Below are 23,515 nucleotides of genomic sequence, written 5' to 3' on the forward strand. Positions count from 1 at the left end.
AAAAACTCTTGAGAAACTCTTGGACTTGAATAAATCCAAACCACAATCCCAATTTGATCTAAGAATATTTAGACTAAAATACTCACAATAATGAATACATTTAGTGAGCACATACTGTGTTCTAAACACTTTCCAGTGCATGATCTCACATAATCCTTATGATAATCCTATGAGGTGGGAACCATTAACATTCCTATTTTACAGATGAGGAAACTGAGGCATGGGAAAATTAAGAATCTGGCTAAGGTCACTCAACTGTTGAGTTGCATAATCATCAGTGACTCCTGTCTTAGATTGATGAGCTCAGAAAACACAGAAAATAGGACATTTTACCCTCAACATAATTTTTAATACTCTCCTGCCTGTGTTATTAAGCTGTTAACTTCATTTTTATTATAAATTATGTATGCTGTATAAAAAAGCAATTTAGGTAACAGATATTAAGACTATACCTGTATGGTGTGGGAATCACTGGCTTGTCCAAGAATTTCCAGGAGAACTGGATCAGATACAAAGAAGAATCTTGGAAACAGTAATCTCTTCTTCTCCAAATACCTTTAAATAAAGTCATATTACCAAATGGCATTTTCTGAATTAGTAATTTGGGGGTATTTTTTAGCCAAGACACAATCCCTAACATCTTCAGTAAGATAATAGCAAACACCTACAGTCAATTCCCATTTGCCTCTGAAATGTTTGGTTAGAACCAAAGTCTGTGCTAGGTCATGGATGGCACTTGGGAAAGCAAGTAAAATAAGAAAGGGATTCAGAGCGAACCTGCTCCATCACCTATGATTCTTCTTTCTCAAGAGCCCTCCTGTCGATGTGGAGAACAAGGGAAAAAAGAAATGTAGATAAAATTAGATTTTCTTATAACTTGCAGCCCATTGACAAATACTTGAGACAGGCAGAGTATAACATTCCTGCAAGAGCTTCCAATATCTTACTGTTAAAAAAACAAAAACAAAAACAAGACAGCATAGTGCTGGCATAAAAGCAGACACATAGATCAGTGGAACAAAGTAGAGAGCCCAGATATGGACCCTCAACTCTATGGTCAAATAATCTTTGACAAAGCAGGAAAAAACATACAGTGGTAAAAAGACAGTCTCTTCAATAAATGGTGCTGGGAAAATAGGACAGCTATGTGTAGAAGAATGAAACTCGACCATTCTCTTATACCATACACAAAGATAAATTTGAAATGGATAAAAGACCTCAACATGAGACAGGAATTCATCAGAATCCTAGAGGAGAACATAGGCAGTAACCTCTTTGACATAGTCACAGCAACTTCTTTCAAGATATGTCTTCAAAGGCAATGAAACAAAAGCAAAAATGATTTTTGGGACTTCATCAAGATCAAAAGCTTCTGCACAGCGAAGGAAACAGTCAACAAAACAAAGAGGCAACCCATGAAATGGGAGAAGATATTCGCAAATGACAATACAGACAAAGGGTTGATATCCAGGATCTATAAAGAACTCCTCAAACTCAACACACACAAAACAGATAATCATGTCAAAAAATGGGCAGAAGACATGAACAGTCATTTCCCCAAAGAAGACATACAAATGGCTAACAGACACATGAAAAAATGTTCATCATCACTAGCCATCAGGGAGATCCAAATCAAAACCACATTGGGATACCACCTTACACCAGTTAGAATGGCCCAAATTAACAAGACAGTAAACAATATGTGTTGGAGAAGATGTGGATAAAGAAAGAGGAACCCTTACACTGTTGGTGGGAATGCAAGTAGGTGCAGCCACTTTGGAAAACAGTGTGGAGATTCCTTAAGAAATTAAAAATAGAGCTTCCCTATGACCCTGCAATTGCACTACTGGATATTTACCCCAAAGATACAGATCTAGTGAAAAGAAGGGCCATCTGTACCCCAATGTTCATAGCAGCAATGGCCACAATCGCCAAACTGTGGAAAGAACCAAGATGCCCTTCAGCAGATGAACAGATAAGGAAGATGTGGTCCATATACACTATGGAGTATTATGCCTCCATCAGAAAGGATGAATACCCAAATTTTGTAGTAACATGGATGGGACTGGAAGAGATTATGCTGAATGAAATAAGTCAAGCAGAAAGAGTCAATTATCATATGGTTTCATTTATTTGTGGAGCATAAGGAATAACCCAGAGGACATGGGGAGATGGAGAGGAGAAGGGAGTTGGGGGAAATTGGAGGGGGAGACAAACCATGAGAGACTGTGGACTCTGAAAAACAATCTGAGGGTTTTGGAGGGGCAGGGGGCAGGAGGTTGGGTGAGCCCTGTGGTGGGTAATAAGGAGGTCACGTATTGCATGGAACTCTGGGGGTGGTGCATCAACAATGAATTCTGGAACACTAAAAAGAAATTTAAAAAATAAATAAAAATTAAACAAAAACAAAAACCTTAGCCAGGATTCTATAAATCTTCTTTAGCATATGAAAATCTTTTTGGAAACTTCCTTTGTCTTTACCCATCCTGCAACTCCAAAGTATGTAACAAACTGCTCCTCACAATTCGAGTGCAGCTCTTTCTGTCCATGGGTCCTGTCCCCGTGCTTTAACAAAGCCACCTTTTTGTACCAAAAACGTCTCAAGAATTCTTTCTTTGCCATTCATTCATGAACTCCCACTTCAAATCACATCACTGTGATCTTTCTAGGGATATTGTGAACTTCATGGCTTAAACCCAGGATGAACACATAATTATCTCCCAACCAGGATACTGGAGAAGCACTGGGGGACCCACTAGTCATGAAGTTGGGGCAGAGGCACATAAACTTGGACAAACTAGGATATCCAATAACTCTATTTTAAACAGAAATTGAGAATGAACTGCCTTTTAAGAAAACCATCCATGAATTTGTCTGGCTAATTGATCGATTAGTGTGCATCTCTACTCCATGCCTGTAATGAGTTGAATGGTAGTCCTCCAGAAGACATGTCTTCGTCCTGTTCCCTGGAAGCAGTGCGTGTGGCCTTATTTGGAAAAAAGGTCATTGTGGATGCATTGAATTTAAGGATCTTGAGAAGAGAGAATCCTGGTTGATCCAGATGAGCCCTAAATCCCATCACAAGAGTCCTCCTAAGAGACACACAGGAAGAAGAGGAGAAGGACATGCAAAGACACAGAGATCTGAGTTATGCAGCCACAGGCCAAGGAGAGGAAAGGAAGATTCCTTGGAGAGGAAGGGAAGATTCTCCATCAGCACCTTCAGAAGATCCTGACATCTTGATTTCAGATCTCTTGCCTCCCAAAATGTGAGCAAATAAATGTCTGTTGTTTTAAGCCACCCAGTTGGTGGAAATTTCTTACAGAAGCCCTATAGAACTACTACAATGCCTTAACTCCCCAACCCCCAAAGCTATGGGTTCTTTTTTGCAGGTAAATTAAATTCATGTTAAATTCCTAGAGCCACTTTAGCCATCCCTATCAAACCAGAAATGCCATCAATATTATTTACTTGTTTGGGAGAAAATACCATCACATATAAAATGAGAGGAAACTTAACAACTTCCACTCTTACCCTGTGAGTGACTTCTGACATACTTCCAACTGTTCGTGCAAATGAGGTAAAAGTTGACCCATGGTTTCATCTCCAACACAGCAACTAATCACATTGGGGTTCTCATGAGCTCGCTGCATTATCTTCGTCCAGGACTTGTCAATATTCTGAAACCGCTTTGCTTCCTAAAACAAAACTCCTAGTCAGGGGAGAGGAGTCAAGATGGCAGAGAAGTAGCAGGCTGAGACTACTTTAGCTAGCAGGAGATCAGCTAGATAGCTTATCTAAAGATTGCAAACACCTGCAAATCCATCGGCAGATTGAAGAGAAGAAGAACAGCAATTCTGGAAAAACAACCACTTTCTGAAAGGTAGGACTGGCGGAGAAGTGAATCCAAAGCGATGGGAAGACAGACCCCAGGGGAAGGGGCCGGCTCCCGACAAGCAGAAGAACAACGGAGCACAAAATCAGGACTTTTAAAAGTCTGTTCCGCTGAGGGACATCACTCCAGAGGCTAAACCGGGGCGAAGCCCATACAGGGTCAGCATGGCCTCAGGTCCCGCAGGGTCACAGAAGGATCGGGGGTGTCTGAGTGTCGCAGAGCTTGAGGGTATTGGAACGGGAAAACCGGCTACAGAGACAGAGCCGACAGTAAGCTCCCAGCTCAGGGGGTTACCTTGAACCAGCCACAGACTCGGTGAACTCGGAGCGTGGCCGGAGGTCAGGTAGAGGGGAATGACTGGGTGCTGTTCTCTGAGGGCACACTGAGGAGTGGGGCCCTGGGCTCTCGGCTCCTCCGGGCCAGAGACCAGGAGGCCGCCATTTGTATTCCCGTCCTCCGGAACTCTACGGAAAGCGCTCAGGGAACAAAAGCTCCTGAAAGCAAACCCAAGCGGATTACTCAGCCTGGCCCCTGGTAAGGGTGGTGCAATACCGCCTGGGGCAAAGACACTTGAGAATCACTACACCAGGCACCTCCCCCAGAAGATCAACAAGAAATCCAGCCAAGACCAAGTTCACCTACCAAGGAGTGCGGTTTCAATACCAAGGAGAGCAGCAGTATTCCAGAGGAGGAGAAAACAAAGCACAGAACTCATGGCTTTCTCCCTGTAATTTTTTAGACTTGCAGTTAATTTAATTTTTTTTTCATTTTTTTCTCTTCTGCTGCTAATATTTTTTTTAACATTTACCCTTTTCTTTTTTAACGTTTTTTAACTAGTTTATCTAATATATATATTTTTTCTTTATACTTTTCTTTATTCATTTTCTTTTTTTCTTTTCTTTTTTTTTTCTTTTTCTTTGTTTCTTTTTGAACCTCTTTTTATCCCCTTTCTCCCCCCTCACGATTTGGGATCTCTTCTGATTTGGTTAAAGCATATTTTCCTGGGGTTGTTGCCACCCTTTTAGTATTTTACTTGCTCCTTCATATACTCTTAGCTGGACAAAATGACAAGGTGGAAAAATTCACCGCAAAAAAAGAACAAGAGGCAGTACCAAAGGCTAGGGACCTAATCAATACAGACATTGGTAATATGTCAGATCTAGAGTTCAGAATGACAATTCTCAAGGTTCTAGCCGGGCTCGAAAAAGGCATGGAAGACATTAGAGAAACCCTCTCGGGAGATATAAAAGCCCTTTCTGGAGAAATAAAAGAATTAAAATCTAACCAAGTTGAAATCAAAAAAGCAATTAATGAGGTGCAATCAAAAATGGAGGCTCTCACTGCTAGGATAAATGAGGCAGAAGAAAGAATTAGTGATAAGAAGACAAATGACAGAGAATAAAGAAGCCGAGCAAAAGAGGGACAAACAACTACTGGACCACGAAGGGAGAATTTGAGAGATAAGTGACACCATAAGACAAAACAACATTAGAATAATTGGGATTCCAGAAGAAGAAGAAAGAGAGAGGGGAGCAGAAGGTATACTGGAGAGAATTATTGGGGAGAATTTCCCCAATTTGGCAAAGGGAACGAGCATCAAAATTCAGGAGGTTCAGAGAATGCCCCTCAATAAGAATAGGCCCACACCCCGTCACCTAATAGTAAAATTTACAAGCCTTAGTGACAAAGAGAAAATCCTGAAAGCAGCCCGGGAAAAGAAGTCTGTAACATACAATGGTAAAAATATTAGATTGGCAGCTGACTTATCCACAGAGACCTGGCAGGCCAGAAAGAGCTGGCATGATATATTCAGAGCACTAAACGAGAAAAACATGCAGCCAAGAATACTATATCCAGCTAGGCTATCATTGAAAATAGAAGGAGAGATTAAAAGCTTCCAGGACAAACAAAAACTGAAAGAATTTGCAAACACCAAACCAGCTCTACAGGAAATATTGAAAGGGGTCCTCTAAGCAAAGAGAGAGCCTACAAGCGGTAGATCAGAAAGGAACAGAGACAATATACAGTAACAGTCACCTTACAGGCAATACAATGGCACTAAATTCATATCTCTCAATAGTTACCCTGAATGTTAATGGGCTAAATGTCCCAATCAAAAGACACAGGGTATCAGAATGGATAAAAAAACAAAACCCATCCATATGTTGCCTACAAGAAACTCATTTTAAGCCTGAAGAAACCTCCAGATTTAAAGTGAGGGGGTGGAAAAGAATTTACCATGCTAATGGACATCAGAAGAAAGCAGAAGTGGCAATCCTTATATCAGATCAATTAGATTTTAAGCCAAAGACTATAATAAGAGATGAGGAAGGACACTATATCATACTCAAAGGGTCTGTCCGAGAAGAAGATCTAACAATTTTAAGTATCTATGCCCCCAACATGGGAGCAGCCAACTATATAAACCAATTAATAACAAAATCAAAGAAACACATCAACAATAATAGTAGGGGACTTTAACACTCCCCTCACTGAAATGGACAGATCATCCAAGCAAAAGATCAACAAGGAAATAAAGGCCTTAAATGACACACTGGACCAGATGGACATCACAGATATATTCAGAACATTTCGTCCCAAAGCAACAGAATACACATTCTTCTCTAGTGCACATGGAACATTCTCCAGAATAGATCACATCCTCGGTCCTAAATCAGGACTCAACGGGTATCAAAAGATTGGGATCATTCCCTGCATATTTTCAGACCACAATGCTCTAAAGCTAGAACTCAACCACAAGAGGAAGTTTGGAAAGAACCCAAATATATGGAAACTAAACAGCATCCTTCTAAAGAATGAATGGGTCAACCGGGAAATTAAAGAAAAATTGAAAAAAATCATGGAAACAAATGATAATGAAAATACAACGGTTCAATATCTTTGGGACACAACAAAGGTAGTCCTGAGAGGAAAATATAGTGGTACAAGCCTTTCTCAAGAAACAAGAAAGGTCTCAGGTACACAACCTAACCCTACACCTAAAGGAGCTGGAGAAAGAACAAGAAAGAAACCCTAAGCCCAGCAGGAGAAGAGAAATCGTAAAGATCAGAGCAGAAATCAATGAAATAGAAACCAAAAAAACAATAGAACAAATCAACGAAACTAGGAGCCGGTTCTTTGAAAGAATTAATAAAATTGATAAACCCCTGGCCAGACTTAACAAAAGAAAAGAGAAAGGACCCAAATAAATAAAATCATGAATGAAAGAGGAGAGATCACAACTAACACCAAAGAAATACAAACTATTATAAGAACATACTATGAGTAACTCTACGCCAACAAATTTGACAATCTGGAAGAAATGGATGCATTCCTAGAAACATATAAACTACCACAACTGAACCAGGAAGAAATAGAAAGCCTGAACAGACCCATAACCAGTAAGGAGATTGAAACAGTCATTAAAAATCTCCAAACAAAAAAAAGCCCAGGGCCAGACGGCTTCCCAGGGGAATTAAACCAAACATTTAAAGAAGAACTAATTCCTATTCTCCTGAAACTGTTCCAAAAATTAGCAATGGAAGGAAAACTTCCAAGCTCAGTTTATGAGACCAGCATCACCTTGATCCCAAAACCAGACAAGGATCCCATCAAAAAAGAGAGCTATAGACCAATATCCTTCATGAACACAGATGTGAAAATTCTCACCAAAATACGAGCCAATAGGATTCAACAGTACATTAAAAGGATTATTCACCACAACAAAGTGGGATTTATTCCAGGGCTGCAAGGTTGGTTCAACATCCGCAAATCAGTCAATGTGATACAACACATCAATAAAAGAAAGAACCAGAACCATATGAAACTCTCAATAGATGCTGAAAAAGCATTTGACAAAGTACAGCATCCCTTCCTGATCAAAACTCTTCAAAGTGTAGGGATAGAGGGCACATACCTCAATATCATCAAAGCCATCTATGAAAAACCCACCGCAAATATCATTCTCAATGGAGAAAAACTGAAAGCTTTTCCGCTAAGGTCAGGAACACGGCAGGGATGTCCATTATCACCACTGCTATTCAACATAATACTAGAAGTCCTAGCTTCAGCAATCAGACAACAAAAGGAAATTAAAGGCATCCAAATCGGCAAAGAAGAAGTCAAATTATCACTCTTCGCAGATGATATGATACTATATGTGGAAAACCCAAAAGACTCCACTCCAAAACTGCTAGAACTTATACAGGAATTCAGTAAAGTGTCAGGATATAAAATCAATGCACAGAAATCAGTTGCATTTCTCTACACCAACAACAAGACAGAAGAAAGAGAAATTAAGGAGTCAATCCCATTTACAATTGCACCCCAAACTATAAGATACCTAAGAATAAACCTAACCAAAGAGGCACAGTATCTATACTCAGAAAACTATAAAGTACTCATGAAAGAAATTGAGGAAGACACAAAGAAATGGAAAAATGTTCCATGCTCCTGGATTGGAAGAATAAATATTGTGAAAATGTCTATGCTACCTAAAGCAATCTACACATTTAATGCAATTCCTATCAAAGTACCATCCATCTTTTTCAAAGAAATGGAACAAATAATTCTAAAATTTATATGGAACCAGAAAAGACCTCGAATAGCCAAAGGGATATTGAAAAAGAAAGCCAACGTTGGTGGCATCACAATTCCTGACATCAAGCTCTATTACAAAGCTGTCATCATCAAGACAGCATGGTACTGGCACAAAAACAGACACATAGATCAATGGAACAGAATAGAGAGCCCAGAAATAGACCCTCAACTCTATGGTCAACTAATCTTCGACAAAGCAGGAAAGAATGTCCAGTGGAAAAAAGACATCCTCTTCAATAAATGGTGTTGGGAAAATTGAACAGCCACATGCAGAAAAATGAAATTGGAGCATTTCCTTACACCACACACGAAAATAGACTCAAAATGGATGAAGGACCTCAATGTGCGAAAGGAATCCATCAAAATCCTTGAGGAGAACACAGGCACCAACCTCTTCGACCTCAGCCGCAGCAACGTCTTCCTAGGAACATCGCCAAAGGCAAGGGAAGCAAGGGCAAAAATGAACTATTGGGATTTCATCAAGATCAAAAGCTTTTGCACCTCAAAGGAAACAGTTAACAAAATCAAAAGACAACTGACAGAATGGGAGAAGATATTTGCAAATGACATATCAGATAAAGGGCTAGTGTCCAAAATCTATAAAGAACTTAGCAAACTCAACACCAAAGAACAAATAATCCAATCAAGAAATGGGCAGAGGACATGAACAGACATTTCTGCAAAGAAGACATCCAGATGGCCAACAGACACATGAAAAAGTGCTCCATATCACTCAGCATCAGGGAAATACAAATCAAAACCACAATGAGATATCACCTCACACCAGTCAGAATGGCTAAAATCAACAAGTCAGGAAATGACAGATGCTGGCGAGGATGCGGAGAAAGGGGAACCCTCCTACACTGTTGGTGGGAATGCAAGTTGGTGCAGCCACTCTGGAAAACAGCATGGAGGTTCCTCAAAATGTTGAAAATAGAACTTCCCTATGACCCAGCAATTGCACTACTGGGTATTTACCCTAAAGATAAAAAACGTAGTGATCCAAAGGGGCACGTGCACCCGAATGTTTATAGCAGCAATGTCCACAATAGCCAAACTATGGAAAGAACCTAGATGTCCATCAACAGATGAATGGATAAAGAAGAGGTGGTATATATACACAATGGAATACTATGCAGCCATCAAAAGAAATGAAATCTTGCCATTTGCGACAACATGGATGGAACTAGAGCATATCATGCTTAGCGAAATAAGTCAAGCGGTGAAAGACAACTATCATATGATCTCCCTGATATGAGGAAGTGGTGATGCAACATGGGGGCTTAAGTGGGTAGGAGAAGAATAAATGAAACAAGATGGGATTGGGAGGGAGCCAAACCATAAGTGACTCTTAATCCCACAAAACAATCTGAGGGTTGCTGGGGGGAGGGGGGGGTTGGGAGGAGGGGGGTGGGGTTATGGACATTGGGGAGGGTATGTGCTTTGGTGAGTGCTGTGAAGTGTGTAAACCTGGCGATTCACAGACCTGTAACCCTGGGGATAAAAATATATGTTCATAAAAAATAAAAAATTAAAAAAATACAAAACAAAACAAAACAAAAAAACTCCTAGTCAGTAAAAATTAACATTTGAATAAAGCAAAGTCTTCATTCTGGAATTTTCTAGAGTTCCTCAGACCGGCTTCTATTAGTTCTCAGTCTATATAATTTAAAGGAGCAATTTTTTTTTCATCTGCATTAACTCTGGACAACAAAAAACCAGCCATAAAACTGCCTGTTGACATTTTGCTTTGTCACAATGGGGCTTATTGCTTATTTGTTTTCTTACATTTAATATATTTTTCAAAATGCCACACAATTAATTTGCAGAGCTATCAACTTAAAGCTCAAATCTAGTCTTTCAGCACCCCAGGTGTTTGGTTTGATGAGCAAACTGAAGAAGCATGAAAATAATCTGATCTCAAGATCCTCTGACAGCTCAAAAATACCTCAGGAAAAAGAAAAAAAAAAGTAAAACCCCAGAACAAAGCTTCATTTACATTTTTGCAAATGAAATTTCTCTATTTACTATGGATGATATTAAGCTTTGCATTCAATTGCAAAAATGCCTCAAGAAATGGCATAAACTTGATTCTTAACATTTTTAAGTGTATTTTTTTTTCAACAATACAACTTTCTGATTGAAAAAGAAAAGAACTATTTTTAAAAATGTGTTGTTACAAAGGGAAACAAGTCATTTTCAAAACAATTTTATCCTTGGGCACCTGGGTGGCCCAGTGGGTTAAGCCGCTGCCTTCCGCTCAGGTCATGATCTCAGGGTCCTGGGATCGAGTCCCACACCAGGCTCTCTGCTTAGCAGGGACTGCTTCCTCCTCTCTCTCTCTCTCTGCCTGCCTCTATGTGATCTCTCTCTGTCAAATAAATAAATAAAATCTAAAAAAAAAAAACACTTTTATCCTTGATTTTTAATTTATATAGATTCTATATTTATAGAAATTCAGAAAGAGCAGCCTTAATTTCATAAGAGGGACATTACCTTTATAGTATAAAGCTATTATTAAGTGTATTTACTTAAAAGGCCCAAATAAAGCTGTTTAAAAGATTTTTGTTAAGGGCTTCTGAAGATGTTTCTTTGCCCCAAGGGATATTTCTGATCTCTTACTGGTCAACTTACTAATAGTTAATTTGTGCTTATACAATACAGATTAATTTTAATTCTAATCTCAGAGGAAGATTGTAAGGTAACCTCTTAGAAGAGATGAACAACTATAATTTAATAGTACCACATTTCAATGTACCTTACAACCTCAGAAAACCTGGAAATTTGAAAATATGTGAATTTCTTCTTTCTACTAATATAAATTAGGAAATCAGCACATTTTTAAAATTTATTTTGCAAAGGAGCTGTATAGTAAATATTTTAGGCTCTGTGGGCCATATGTTCTCTGATATAACCACTCAAGTCTGCTGCGGCAATGGTAAAGCAGCTGTAGACAGAACATAAATGAATAGATACAGCTGTGTTCTGATAAAACTTATTTGCAAAAACAGATATGTGGGCCAGAGATCGCCAACCCTGGTTTAAATAATCAAGGTACAGCCATATGTCTTTGTAAAGACTTTTACAGAGACATACAGACAACACACATCAAACTGTACGTTTGGTAGTTACAAAAACCGTATTTACCTGAGGGAGTTGTTTGGCAATATCTCCACCTACAAAGACAGCTTCAAGATACACCCAAAGGTTCTGGACTACCAGCCACTCTTCAATTATATCTGAGGAAGTGGACAATTTATACACCCAGCTCTGGATAGTTTTTTTAAATGGAGCATTATATCTAAAAAGTAAAAATGGAAAAATACCATATTTGAAGGATGATGCAGAAAATACTATGGCCTAACAAAGAAAATTAGACGAGGGGTGCCAGGGTGGCTCAGTGGATTAAGCTGCTGCCTTTGGCTCAGGGTCCTGGGACAGAGCTCCACATCAGGCTCTCTGCTCAGCGGGGAGCCTGCTCCACCCACCACCCTCTGCCTGACTCTGCCTACTTGTGATCTCTCTCTCTGTCAAATAAATAAATAAAATCTTTTTTAAAAAAAGTATATTAGAGGAGAAACATTCCTTTGGAAATTAACTTTTTTTTCCCTAAAAGGCAGTTCCTAATAAATTTCATACAGCGAATGAGATATTTGTTTTTCTAGGCATAAAACTCATATCATTATAGCAATTTTCCTTGTTTCCGTGTATGAGTCACAGACTAGGAAGATGGGCCAAGTGTTGGACACAGAGGTCCAGCAAAATGATTGTCTGGTTGTTTCTGGAAGGAAAGTGATGACACAGAGTAAGGTGTTTTTAGAAGACTACTGTGAACCAAATCTAAGTGAGCACTGACTGCAGGAATAACACATAGGGCACTGTTCCTGGTCTCTGTAACTATGACGACAAGGCCAATAGTCAAGATTGAGGGTTGATGTTCACCTCCAGATGGGCTCTTCTCACCCATAGACTTTAATTCCACCAAGCACTATGCCTAGATTCTAGGGAGTTAGAGATCCAGAATAGTTGGCCCCAAATTGCATGCTTCCTCTTTTCTCAACATCAGGGCTAGCTGCAGAGTTTGTGAGAATTTGAGGTGTCCAGAAAGCCGGGCCCAGCCAAGAAAGACAAGAAATACAGGGGATGTTGTGCAAGAAGTGATGGGAAGCTACCAGGTAAGGACCCAATTACCTATAGTTGGATAAAGAAGGTGACCTCAGTTTGTGGCAATGACAAGCAGTTTTGGTGTGGTATAGTGATATTGCTGGTGAGTGGCCATTATTGATAACACTCTTCAAACTTTTCATAATCCAGGGTGGGGTGACTTGCAGTTGCTTACATACAGAAGGGGGTTCTTCTGGGTATAGTCTGATGCCTGGATGCAACCCATAACTTCTCTAGAAGCCCATGCTATATAGAGAGGTATAAGGGGAGTTATGTAGGAGATACGTGAGCTACTCAGGTAGTAAGAGGCTTTTGACTCAACACTCAATTTATACTGTCCATCTGGCCAACACTCTAGAGCCAAAAGAAGTCAATATGCTAAAAGCGTCTTCGAAATTAAGACAAGCACACTAAGATGGTACAGATGGACACTTCAGGGGGTTGAAGCATCTAGATATTTAGGATAAAAATGGTCCTGCACAGAGAGAGGGAAAAAAAAAAATCATCTTTGATGGTGTGTAACTTCCCAGCATCAAAAAGGGAGACTTGAAATAAGATCTAGCATAACCACGTTCTGCCCTTTGGTCATTGCACACAACTTTGGCTAGTGGAACCTGTCATGATGGATAGTTAGTCCTATAGATCAATCAGGAATCCACTAGCAAGGTGTCACCAACCAGGCAGTATCTGGAGTCAAGTCTCACCTATGGAGATAAATAATTTCCTCCTGAAGTCACACCCAGGTAGCCCTAGAGACCCAGCAGGCACTGTGTCAGCACTGAGTTTACTAGTACTATAAATAAATATTATACTGATCAGGCTAAATCCAAGTTAAAAATGAAACTAAGAAAGGCTTCCAATCCCAAATTCGTTGGCTATAGACACTGTTCAGATGAATCTACAGTCTTTCTTCAAGAGGACATCACCCAGGAAATCAGCAAGGAAAAATTTGCAATGAGCAATGGAAGCAGTATCCCATAAAGTTTAAGAACCACTGAATATCCTATGGTCACCTTTGCCAGGATTATTCAGATTCCTTGAAAGCAGAGATATATGTAGAGTGGTTTTTTTTTTTAAGATTTTATTTATTTGACAGACAGAGATCACAAGTAAGCAGAGAGGCAAGCAGAGAGAGGGAGAGAGAGGAGGAAGCAGGCTCCCCACCTAGCAGAGACCCTGATGTGGGACTCGATCCCAGGACCCTGAGATCATGACCTGAGCCGAAGGCAGAGGCTTAACCCACTGATCCACCCAGGCAGCCCTATATGTACAGTTTTAACCCCAACAAGTCAACCCAGAACTCCCAGAACTAGGAGCTTTGGAGTTAGGTCATTATCCAAGTGCAAGTGTGCCTTTGAGGCCAGCAGTCATGGAGGGTATCATTCATTAACCAGTAATTCCAACCTAGAGAAGGGATATTAGAATTCCCATGCACCCCAGACATTGATTCTGCTAATGATGAGGTAATGTCATATTTCTTAGGTGTGCTGAAATGAAGAACAGTTGAGAATTATTGCATAGTCAGCTAGGGGATTAGAGGTTGCTAATGTCCAGATTACGACCTGACAGTATACTTAATCTGAGTCCCATTTCCAAAAACTGCACTCAAGGTCACAGTCACCTTCCAGCTGTTTCAGTAATCCAATGATGGATAGGTTGTCTCACTTAGGGAAAAGTAAAACCAACACACATATAGACCATTCTCCTCATAAAAGAATGCATGAAGGGTTTACATAATAAGCCCCTAATAATATATTCCTTTCATGTGTTGCCAGCATACTTTTCCTGGGTCACTGGGTGAACACCTGAGCAGGGCTAGCCAAGGAAGGCAAAGATAACAACTTAGAGGAACCAAAGAGAAAGAAAGCAAAATGAATATGTCATCTCAGTGGGGACCCAAGATGTTCAAGAGATAAACTGCCAATCTGAGGGGAAATAATTATGACGGTGCCCACCAGAAAAACAGTTAAGAAGAAATGAGTACAATAAAGAAGAGACAGAAGCCATGATCATTAGGGAAATAGGTAGCTCATTTAAGGACAGACAAGAGTGAGCCCTTGAGTTCAGAATCTTGCCATAGATGCAAAACTGGGCTTTCATCCAGTATTATATAACCCTAGAAACCAAGTTAAAACCTTCCCCCAAAGTATAAAATTACCTGTTGCTTAGTAAGGAACCTAAGACCATTAAACTATCCTCCATCAAAGTGATGATCTCTCCTGATTCAGTTCCTTTGAGAAGGAGCTCTCCCTTTCCCTTAAATGCTGCAAAACTCAGGTTCTGGTTGGTCCAATTTTCAATCACCTGAGTCAGCTTGGCTTCAATATCCTTCTCCTTAATGGCAGATATGCAAATATCCTTCAGAGGGAGATCAAAGAATATGTCATGACATTTCCAATTACAAATTAAGTGCCTTAGAAAATCATAGCATTTTCAAGCTTGAACCTAGAAGTCATTTAGTCATTTTATGGCCAAGGAAACCTGAGCATCTGACTACTAGTTCTTTTATGATACCATATACAAGCAATAGCAGAGTTTAAATCTTCATGTTTCTTGATTACATTTTAATTGGAGATTTTTGGCCAAAATGGAAATAATAACAGCTGCTCTATCTCAGCAGGTTGTTACAGGAAACAAGGGAGAATATATGTGGGGGGTCCTTTGAACTCTTCAAAGTAGCATAGAATCGTTTCTGTATTCCAGCCTGCTCTGGCCCTAATTGAATGTCTCATTTGCTTAAAAGTCTTGTCTTTTCTTTTTTTTTTTTTTTTTTTCCTCACAGGGTTTCCTGTTTTTCTGAGAGTCCTTGATATGAAAGTCTCATAAAGGAAAATAAAAGTAACATATTTTTCCCATCATGCTTCTATTTGTTTTCATACTCAGAATCACAGATCTCAGAGATGAAAAGGAATTGAAAGGGGCAAGGTATTTCCACAAATAATTATAATACAAGTAGCATATAATAAATGTCTTCAGGGGCACCTGGGTGGCTCAGTGGGTTAAAGCCTCTGCCTTCGGCCTAGGTCATGATCCCAGGATGCTGGGATCGAGTCCCGCATCGGGCTTTATGTCTAGTGGGGAGCCTGCTTCCTCCTCTCTCTCTGCCTGCCTCTCTGCCTACTTGTGATCTCTGTCTGTCAAGTAAATTAAAAAAATCTTTAAAAAAATAAAAATAAAAATAAAAATAAATAAATGTCCTCAGAGTGGTATGACTCGTTGGGAGTTCCGAAAAGGGAGAAAGGACTCCTGCGTGCAGGCAGGAGGGAAGGCCTCATTGAGGAGGGAGCATGAGACTGAGTGGGATTCCCGTGGGTGGTGGGAGCAGACACTCTACAGAGAGAGGAAAGAGTTCCTTTAGGGGTAGTGAGTCCCAGAACAGAAAGAATCCAACTTGGCAAACAGCAGGACATGCAGAGCAGAGCAAACAGGATGTACTGGCATATACAGTGCTGAGAATCTGTTTTGGGGTACAAATAGTAACTGAACCTTAGAATTCCTTGGAATTACAAAATGGCATTTTTCAAAGCACAGCTTACAAATGGCTATATTCTTCAGTATAAAACCTACTTATAAGAATGAGATGGACACCAAAGTTCTTTTTCAATTCCTCATTTCCTTCAATAGTATTGGCATGGCATTTATAAATAGGACAAAATTCTTTGAAATATATATTGCTGGTGTACATGTATTGTTAAGAAGGGAAGAAGGAAATGGAGAGCCTAGGTGGCTCATTGGGTTAAATATCTGCCTTCAGCTCAGGTCATGATCCCAGGGTACTGGGATCAACTCCCGTGTTGGGCTCCCTGCTCTGTGGGGAGTCTGCTTCTCCCTCTCCTTCTGCTACTCCCCCTGCTTATTCTCTCTCTCTCTCATAAATAAATAATTTAAAAAAAAAAAAAAGAAGGGAGAAGAAAAGGCAGAAAACTCAAAATCATATATATGAGAGATTTCCAGTTACATGGTATAGTTCCTCACCTCCAAAAATATAGAATAACTGATAAAACGTGACAGAGAAAGTAGAAAACATAGCCAGGCTTAAAAACCAAACAAACATCTCCATGAACCAGAGCAGAAAATATACACAGACCAGTAGATGGAGATGAAACCCAAGCTTGAGGGCTCTTGTAAGGTGAGGGGGAGGGGAGATGGCTCAGCAAGCCCTTGTAAACAGTTTGCATCGACATATCTAGTTACACCCGTGGGTTCCATACAGAGGCAAACCCCTGGAAACTGCCCATCCTTTCTGTGAAAAAGGCCTATTTGCTTATATTAGAGCTTCTGCCTTAGGGGCAGGCATCTAATTTAATACACAACTTGGGGCCTCCCAAAACACTCTCCCAAGATGGACACTGGTGGACACCACTGTTGCAGTGTCCATCTACCTCACTGTAGGTCACCAGTATCTCCCTGAAAGGAGCTTATGCACATTTCAGGCACCCTGGTTTTTGTTTTTGTTTTTGTTTGTTTGTTTTGTAGCTGCCACACAGGGGATCTGGATGATCCCCTGATTATGGTGGTAAATGAGGCTTATGTTTGAGGTGCACAGGACTAGAATAAATGGCGGGGGGAGGGGGGTAGTTCTTAACTAGTTACCCACCTCCCAGTGCTGAGCACTGAGACATCAGACTGAAATGCTCAGTTTCTTACTGTGAAAGAGGCCTATTGCTTTTTCTTCACAGTTGTGGCCTGAGGAGCAGAGTCCCAATTAAACATATATCCAAAGGTCAACTGTAATCCTCTCCAGAGACTTTGAAGGGTGAGTGTGATATTCAGACTCCTTATGCTGTGCTCCCAAATGCTGGCATCTCCAACAAAGGAGCCTGAGTAAAAAACTGGCACTCCACAATTGTGGCTGTCATGCAAAAGGCACATCCCTGACTGTGGTGACCAGCAGGGCTTTTGTTCATGGGTTCAACAGAATGGTAGCAAGCAAAGAAAGTTCCTAACTGGCTGTCATTCCCAGCTTTAGAGCAGAGAGAACAGATATAAATGTCCATATCCTAGTATTCCCTTAAATAGGCATATTTGCATGCTTTAATAGTTGTTGCCTAAGGATGTAGTTTCCAATCAGCCTAAGTCTAGGTGCTGACTGAAATCCTCCACTTCGGGACCTGATAGGTCTCGTTACATCCTCAATTACTGAGAGCACCTAAAGACAAAGTAGACCACTGGGACAAACATAAAGGTTTGAGAGATAGCCAAGAGCTAGGGCAGGCTTGAAGGATAAGGTTTATTTCCTCACAAGGCCACTCCTTCAGGACAAGGAGAGGTTATTGTCTTATATGATGCATAAAAATCAACACAGAGCAAAGTAAAATGAAAAAAAAAAAGGAATATGATCCAAATAAAGCAAGTAATATCCTCAGAAAAAGACTTTAATGAAACAGAGATGAGTGGTTTACCACATAAAGAACTCAAAATGATGGTCATAAAAATACCCACCAAGTTTAGGAGAACAATGCATAAACAAAGTGAGAATTCCAACAAAGAGAAAGAAAATATTTTAAAGGCACCAAGTAGAAGTCATGGAGCTGAAGAATACAATCACAGAACTGAAAAGCACAATAAAGGAGTTCAACAGCAGACTAGATGAAGCACAAGAAAGGATCAAGAACTTGAAGACAGGGCCCAGAACTTACCCAACCAGAGCAAAAAGAAAAAAAGAATGAAAAATAGTGAAGACAACTTAAGGGACTTATAGATCCTGTAAGCCAACATTCACATTATAGGAATCTCAGGAGGACAAGAGGGCAGAAAATGTATTTGAAAAAATAATGGCTGAAAACTAGATCTCAGAAGCCCAGAGAATTTCAAAACAGATGAACCCAAGAGACCCACACCAAGACACTATAATTAAAGTATTAAAAGCTAAAAACAAAGAGGAAATCAGAAAAGTAGCAAGAGAAAAACAACTTGTTATGTAGGAAACTCCCACAAGACCAACAGCAGATTATTCAGCAGAAACTTTGCATACCAGAAGACAGGAGCACAATATATTCAAAGTGATGACAGGAAAAAAAATTATCATGGAAAAGTTGTCCTTCAGAATCAAAGGAAAGCTAAAGAGTTTTCCAGACAAGCCAAAACTTAAGGAGTTCATCACTACTAGACGAACCGTACAAGAAATGTTAAAGGGACTTCTTTAGGCTAAAATGAAACAGTGTTAATTAGTAACAGGAAATATATGAAAGTGTAGATCTCACTGGTAAAGGTAAATATATAGTAAAATTCAGAATAGTCTAATGTTGTAAAGGTGGTAAGTTAACTACTTAAAAAGCCAATATGAAGGTTAAAAGACAAATGTAGTAAAACAAACTATAACTACAATATTTGTCAGTGGAGACACGGATTAAAAAAAATGAAAACTGTGGTATCAAAAACAAAATGCAGTGGGGGAGAAGTAAAAATGTAGAGCTTTAGAATACATTCAAGCTTCAGTTATCAACTGAAAACAAACTGTTATAAATATATTGTTATATATAAGCCTCATGGCAACCACAAAGAAAAAAACCTGTAGTAGATACACAAGAGATAAAGCATACCACTACAGATATACAAATAACAAAAGAAGAGAGTGAGAGAAGACAAGAACAAAGGAATTACAAAAGAACCAGAAAATGAATAACAAAAAGGCAACAGGCACATACTATTAATATTAATAGTTCTGAGGGATTCAACAGCAATGCAATACATAAATAAACAGATTATTTTTTAAAAATGAGAGCTACTTAAGGGACAAGGAGGATAGATTAGGATCTCCCAAACTAACATATTTCAAATAATCATCTTATCTCCTCGAGTTACTATATTATTTTGCAAAACCAAAGGATGTTCAGGGCTATTCCAAATTTTGAGGGTACAATATATAGAGCAATTAGTACACCCTTAAATCAAATGTCCATTTGCATAATTTTCAAAAAAATAAGAGATGTTCTTTAATGAACCAGTGATAAGATCTTATAAGCTTATGTACCTCTATGTCATCCTTATGTTTAAGTAGTGGTGCTTCCATAATATTTCTAAGACAAAAAGAATCAGATTCCACATCAAATGGGGTTCCAGTTAACTCAGAGATTCGGTCCCAGTGTCTCTGTTTCATTGCCTTATTGGTCATCATTTCCAGCAGAGGACATGACTCACTAAAATCATCAATTCTTTTTTTCAGATCCAAGAAAGCTTGCCAATCTTTAAGTCCTTTTGGGAGTTTACGACACCTTTTAGAAAAAAGGAAAAATCACATCACTACACATTTCTTTGAAGCATTATCTGTATACAACAATATATCAGAAGATAAATGTATTTGTAAAATACCTACAGTTCCTATGAAGATAGGCATTATAAAAAGGTAAGCTTAATTCAATTCAAACTCACCTGTTTTGAAATTCCTGCAGTTCTGCATTAATGCTTTCAATGTCTACATCTCCCCAAAGTATTTCATAATAGCCACTAATATTGTTCATTACAGTATCATATAGTCCATACAGCTTCTGCAGCAAGTTGAGCTCTTTTCTGAGAAACCAAATAATTAAGTTATAACGTAATGTATATCTTAAAAATAAATATCATTATTGGATAGGCAGAATTCATCCAATCAAACATTTCATACATGACATGTATCATGTCTTACAGACACCAACATGCCAACAACTCTGTCAGTTTCCAAACAAAAATTTTATTAAAGCCCCATCAATTAGGTCAATTTTATAGTTTTCAAACATTCCAAGTCATACTAAGACTTCACATTAACAAATGGTGTGATTATTATTATGGTTCCAAACATTGCAAACAATGTGACCAGAACCTGATAATAAGATCAAAGCTCAGGCTAAGGTTTTGATTGTCTTTCTTCCAAATGCAAGCTGGTTTTTTATGAGAACATCTGCCTTTAGGAAAGTGACTTATACATCACTTTCCTACTGAAAGCTTTCCCTTATGTACCCAAATGGAATTATATACATTACAAGAATAAGAGGAGTGATTATAGATCCAAGCAAAAAAAAAGTCCTTTATTGTGTCAAACATCAAAAATTGAACACTCAACAGAGTTTGTGGATACTCCCAAGAATGCCTCACATTAGCATTCCACCCTCCTTAGCAGACCATGAATGTCCCTGAGACACAATTTTAGTTTTTGAGGTTATTTTTTGAGTGGTTCTATTTTTAAGGATTGATATTCACAATTTTATTACTTATTGTAAATAATCCAAAGACCAAAGGCAAGGTTTGCTTATGTTTTTAATATAGTAAAACTCATTCTATCTTGCAATTATCAAAAGGGCACATCAGACCCTTTTATAAATCTAAAACACATTCTGGAATCTTGGTTATCTTATTTTTCCAATTCTTACTTCATTTTGCTGATTTATTTTGCTGATCATCTTAGGAACTATTTCATTATTAATCACAGAGTATTCCCAGCTATGCTAAAAATGACTGAAATAATACAAAAAGTATGACAAGATCTCCCATAAGGAAGGGACAACAGTCATCCTTCAAGTTTCATACTGTGACACCCAAAGCATTGCATCATCTTTTTTTTTTTAAAGATTTATTTATTTATTTTGAGAGAGACAGAAAGAGAGAGAGAGAGAGGGGACAGGCAGAGGGAAAGGGAGAGATGGAATCCCAAGCAGACTCCATGTTGAGCACAAGCCCAATGTGGGACCAATCCCATGACCCTGAGATCATGACCTTAAACTACACCAACAGTTAGATGCTCAATCAACTAAGCCACCCAGGCACCCCTCATTGCATCATCTTTTAAGAAATTATCAGAAAAGAACACCAGACAGACATCAACCATCTTTGTGTTCTTTTGATCTTTGGTTAATTTTCACTTAATAGGGTTAAGCATTCAGAATTTTTTTTAAACCTAAAACAGTAAAGAAAAGACAACTGATAAGAAAGGTTCTCCCCAAATATTAAAGAGAATGACACAGAGCAGCACTCTAGACTCTAACTGTAATAGTGGAACTGTGTAGTGAGATCTCAGACTGTGGGTCTTTAGATGACGATTACCTAGATGAATTTTACTCAGATCAGTCCCTTATGAGTGAGCAATATATTTCAATAGAGGCAAGAGCTTCATCACGAAGTGCTTTATAAGAACCTAGACCATCCCATTTTGTGAAAAGGATAAATGATTGTTCTTTCATTACTTGTGATGTTTGCATAGATTTTACTGGGGACTTCCCCTAAGTGGATGAATGCTGAAAGCAAATGTATACTCAAAGGAGACAGATGATGCAGAAATGAAGAAATTTATTGACTTAAAGATTCAAGTCTACAAATAAAGATTTTGGCATTTATAATATAAGAAAGATAGTGATCCTCTCTTCAACAAAACTATGAGTGTCTGAGTTTTCAACAGTTTTGTGTTTTAATAATCCAAGTGCAAGAAGAATCAGAAGTAATAATAAGCTAGAAGCTGTAGGAGATGGATTTGAAACCAGAAATCAGAGTTTACAGAATGAGTATGATCCACATTCCTGCAGGATAGCTGATGAGCAGTTGGTTGTGTCACCTAGGAGACCCCATAACCTGACCTTCACTACCCACCCATTTCTACTTATTCATTTTCTCTTACATTTTTCCTTAAGATCTTCTTTCCAGCTTCCCTCTTCACTTGGGCAAAGGAAACCTGAAAGCACCCCTTAGGTGATGGCCACTCCCCTGACAAGACCTCCCACCTGACCTGACCATCCAGACCCTCTGAGCCAAACCTCTGACTAGCACCTGTGCAGATGGACCATGGAGGGAACCTCTGGAAAGACCTCCAATCACTTTTACCTCACTATAACACTAAAGCTCAGCCCAAAGAAGAGCACAGCCTCATTTGCATAACATACAATGTGTGATTAGGCATGTTTCCTTAAGGCGCATGTGTGACCTTATGCCCATCTCTACGTTAAACATTCATCCTAACCCTAAACAAAAGGAACCCATTCACCATTTCTTGGGGAGCCATTGCTTTGGAAGACATTGCCTATGATTTCCTTATTTGCAGTAAATCAGGTTTTCTTTGTGCAACAACTCATCTTTGGTAGTTTCTGACTCACCAAAGAGTCAACTCACATTGGTTGGGCTCCAGTCACATTCTGGAATCAGTCTCCATTTTGCGTGTGTATCTTCAAACCAGGGTGTTAATGGAGTAAAAGTGTGGGTTTTCTCTGCTTAAATTTTTATTACATTTTCTAACAAAAGTGTGTTTCACTATTCCCTTATTCTTAATTTGCAAATTATTCATCAATTACTTTAAAATATTAAAAAATTAAAAGGGTCCATTGGTCCAGATGATAAATGAAGATGATTGTTTTTCCTGGAATTCTGCCAGTTAAAATAAAACAGTCTCGGAATGAACGTGCGAAAGAGTTAACTAGAGAATTTATAAAAATGCAAGACCCAATACCTGAGATTTTGATTCAGCAAATCAGGGTAAGCAACAGATGCCTGCAGTTCTAATGCAACTGGTCATCAGATTAAGCTTGGTGAATGACTGCTTTGGAAAAAGAATACAAACTATGTACCCTAAAGTAGGCTGAGGCATTAATTTATGGTTGGACAATTTCTTGTCTCTCTTGCAAAGACGTAAATCGACTTTGAAAGAAGTTAACATAAAGTCCTTTTCTAAAGCCATAATCCTAATAAGCAAAAAACCACTGTTTTAATTCTGACCTTGAGGAAATTTACATAAAATTCCAATTAAATATTGTTGCTTAAATCCTAGATCTATGTATTGTTTAAAATCAATGAAGTTCCTTGGCCTTCAACCCTGATGAATTTCTATGTCTACCCAACAGAAAAGAGCACTTAGCATAAAAGTAAGAAGAGCTGGAAAGCCAGGGAGACTAGTCCTCG

At 38.9% G+C, this 23,515-nt stretch overlaps 1 protein-coding gene across 1 annotated transcript in view; it reads right to left on the bottom strand.

The window, feature by feature from the left end:
• Window positions 1-23,515, bottom strand: part of DNAH8 (dynein axonemal heavy chain 8) — a 367,659-nt gene that overhangs the window by 207,037 nt on the left and 137,107 nt on the right. The window contains exons 34-39 of the mRNA XM_059400544.1: window positions 20,030-20,167; window positions 19,632-19,872; window positions 14,817-15,016; window positions 11,642-11,795; window positions 3,535-3,698; window positions 453-555 (exon numbers count right to left, since the gene is read on the bottom strand). Of these exons, the coding sequence (XP_059256527.1) occupies window positions 453-555; window positions 3,535-3,698; window positions 11,642-11,795; window positions 14,817-15,016; window positions 19,632-19,872; window positions 20,030-20,167 (1,000 nt within the window). The remainder of the gene's footprint in view (window positions 1-452; window positions 556-3,534; window positions 3,699-11,641; window positions 11,796-14,816; window positions 15,017-19,631; window positions 19,873-20,029; window positions 20,168-23,515) is intronic.

The sequence above is a fragment of the Mustela nigripes genome, chromosome 5, assembly GCF_022355385.1.
Source record: "Mustela nigripes isolate SB6536 chromosome 5, MUSNIG.SB6536, whole genome shotgun sequence".
NCBI lineage: Eukaryota > Metazoa > Chordata > Mammalia > Carnivora > Mustelidae > Mustela > Mustela nigripes.